Here is a 3402-nt window from a genome sequence, read left to right as displayed (position 1 = left end):
CACCTGGTGCATAGGTAACAGCCAGTTTATAGACTGAGACAGACTAGGAAGAAGGAAGAGGCCGTCCACTTCTGAAAGAATTGGCCAGGGAAATGAAACCATAGACGTCATTAAGGCCAACTTTTTGCCCAATGCCAAACATCATTTCATAGAATCCTGGTTAGTTGTTCTTCTAGTCTTTACTTGCAATCACTCTGGTTACCTAGGACCTGTGAAATACTGAAGCCTTCTTATTGCTAGGAAGTTCTTCCTTTGTCAGAATGTAATCTGCTTCCTAATAAGTTCTCACTTAGCTATTCCTTAAGCCACATAAGTGTACTTCATCATAGCCACACCTCACACACATTGGGAAAGAGTGTTCACATCTTCCCATAGACGTCTCATCTCCACGCAGAACATATCCCAGTAATGAAAACTTTCTTTCTATAACATAATTACTAGGCCCTCAGAATTCTGATCACCCTCTGCAACTGCCCTCTAGCTTGTCAGCATTCCTTTCAGACTGGATCCAGAAATGGAATGAAACACTTCACATGTCTGGAATGTCACACAAAACAGTAAGACTGTTGTGTCCTCAGATATAGACACTTGGCAAGTATCTTCAACAAATATTAATTGAATGCTACCTCTTGCCTATTGTACACTTAGATAATTGATTTAAACCTAAATCAGAACTTTACATTCGTCTATGATAGATCCTTATCTTTCTTCCAGCCCATGAATATCATTATGGCGTTGATCTTGTTTTCTTTTATATTACACATCTCTCCATGTTTTGCAAAATTGATGAGATTGCTTTCTGAGTCTTAATTCAAGGCACCAATAAAAACTTTGCATTGGAGAAAGCAAAGAAAATTTTTCATGCCTCCACACCAGAGGCCCAATCTATATCATTTTGTTGGTCTGCAGGAAGCATCTAAATGTTTAGACACTAGAGAGTTGTCACTGTGATGATAGCACATGTACTATGTTTGAGCATCAATTGTTTTGAGGGAAGAAAAATAATTTATTAATACTTTCCTTCTTACTTTGAATATGGAACGTACCTGGTAATCGTAATTTGAATGCAAAGCCACATGGACAGAAACTTTATCCAGAGTTTCACTGTAAGGGAGATGGATGGGAGGTTCCTGTTGTTAGGTGATTTGGACAGTCATCAATATGGTAGAAAGCCTGTTTATATTGAAATGTAAACCCTTAAGTGAGCAGACTGAATTAGACTAGATGAAAGTGGTAAATGAGGAACTTACCAATTCAACTTTTTGAATGCATGCCATTTTTTAATAACACTTAAATGTGTTCCTGGGTGGTGCAAACCATTACCACATTTGGCTGCTAATTAGAAGGTTGTACGATCAAGTCCACCCAGAGATTCCTGGAAAGAAAAGCCTGACAGTCTACTTATGGCAAATCAGCCACTGAAAGCCCTTTGGAGCACAGTTCTACTCTGACACTCATGAGATCACCAGCAGCCAGAGTTAACTCAACGGCAACCCAATTTCTCTCTCTTTCAGATATGCTGTATTTCTGTCACCACATGCAGAGGAAAATTAAATGTCCAGCTTCAGAGATTACCAAACAAATAAGAAAAGAAAGTCTATTCTAGATATAAGATCCATATATAAGAATTTAAGTCTATACTCCCTCATGCACAGTTTTTACAAATTAAATGTTTTTACTTTTCCATGAAAGCTATATCTCTTTTTTACGTGAGTAAATCACATCATTAAAATTTTGGAATGAGGGCCAAGCTAATTAATACTCAGTTTAACTTGAGATCTTTGTTCTGTTCCAAACACAGTTGTACCAATTAATCCATCTTCCAGTTCACAGGCCTGGCCAGTGCTATTCATTGAATCTTTTTTGTTAGATACACAATACAGAATGGGTAGAAAATTCCTTCTTCCCCATTTCCCAAACATAAGGTGTGGAGCCTTTTGTATATTTGATCCTTTGGCTTATTATCATCTTTAGAGCATTATTCTCATAGTTGCAGGGTTCTCTCTTCTTACAGCAGAATTAGCAATGACCTTGGAAACATTTCCTCCTGAACAAATATGTGACTGTCAGCACGTGGAGTTCAATCAGAGGTCACATCAGTGTTCAGTGCATTGAAAGGGGAAGTAACATGATGAGATAATTTGACCCAGTGGTGTCAACAAAAGGCCCAGCTATTCAAGCACATGACAGCCACCATCTCTCCAAATATGGGATGGTTGATGATTTTCATAGTACATGTCACAGAGGGGTATCGATTCCTCAGCAAAGTGTTTGCAACTTACCAACTGACTAGGGATTTATTACTAGGAGGATAAGTTCCAAGGAAGTGGAATTTGACAGCCTTACCTCCCTCTGATCTTCCATATAGAACTTTGTTCCTCAATTCCAAGCAGAACCTAAAAGTTCCCACCAAAGGTATTCTGTGATTATTTTCAAAACATGGTAGCCATGAATTATGAAGATTTATAAATGAGGAGAAGTTAGTTCTATAGGCCTTGTCCACCTTAGGTAAATGTTAGGGCTAATGGCCAGATGGAGGAGGGAAGCAGAAGAAATTTACGTAACTAACAGAAGAACAACATTGTGAGTGGTATGGATTCCAGGATGGGTAATGTGCAGGACCTTCAGCTGAATAAAGCTTGTGAGGATCCTAGTTGCAAATTCTTACTGTTTTCAGCCACTTTTTGATACTTCTCTTAGAAGGTCATAATGCTAACCTGTCATTTGGGGGTGATCCATGTTTCATTTCAGGATTTACAGGACCCCGAGGATCCAAAGGTGCAAAAGGACTCCCTGGGCCCGATGGACAGCCAGGTCCCATAGGCCTACCAGGGCCAATAGGACCACCAGGTGAAAGGGGACTTCCTGGAGAAGTCCTGGGAGCCCAGCCTGGACTCCAAGGGGATGCTGGACTACCTGGACACCCAGGGCTGAAGGGCCAACCTGGAGACAGGGGCTCTCCTGGATTCAGAGGTAAGCTGCCATTTCAAGAGGTAAAGCACAATGTGGAACAAAACTCAAAATCATTAAAAAAAAAAAAAAAAGGGGGACTAGGTTTGCTGGTCTGATAGAGCCTGGTGGAACCCCTGAAACTATGGCCTATAGCTGCCCTTCAAGTCTGGAATTGAACCCACTCCTTTGGCTTCCAGCTAAAGAACAGACAGGCATATGAGCTGAACATTTATATTAGGTAGATACACTCCTTGGAGAGATCAATCATGGGAGAATAGAAAGGCTGTGTATGCACAGGGACAGCTGGGGTGGAGGAGCAGGAGTGCATGGGAGAGAAGGATACAGGGTAACTATGGGGAGAAAGTGGGAAGGGAACTATTGCATTGTGGGAGATTTCAGTCAATGTCATGAAACAAAATGTATGTGAACTACTGTATGGAAAATGAATTT

At 40.5% G+C, this 3402-nt stretch overlaps 1 protein-coding gene across 1 annotated transcript in view; it reads left to right on the top strand.

The window, feature by feature from the left end:
* COL4A2 (collagen type IV alpha 2 chain) overlaps window positions 1-3402 on the top strand; it is a 199989-nt gene that overhangs the window by 152836 nt on the left and 43751 nt on the right. Inside the window, exon 27 of the mRNA XM_007938924.1 lies at window positions 2752-2973. Coding sequence (XP_007937115.1) covers window positions 2752-2973 — 222 coding nt within the window. The remainder of the gene's footprint in view (window positions 1-2751; window positions 2974-3402) is intronic.

Source organism: Orycteropus afer, unplaced genomic scaffold (genome assembly GCF_000298275.1).
Source record: "Orycteropus afer afer isolate SDZICR_OR568_19922 unplaced genomic scaffold, OryAfe1.0 scaffold00055, whole genome shotgun sequence".
NCBI lineage: Eukaryota > Metazoa > Chordata > Mammalia > Tubulidentata > Orycteropodidae > Orycteropus > Orycteropus afer.
This window is presented reverse-complemented; position numbering and strand designations above follow the sequence as displayed.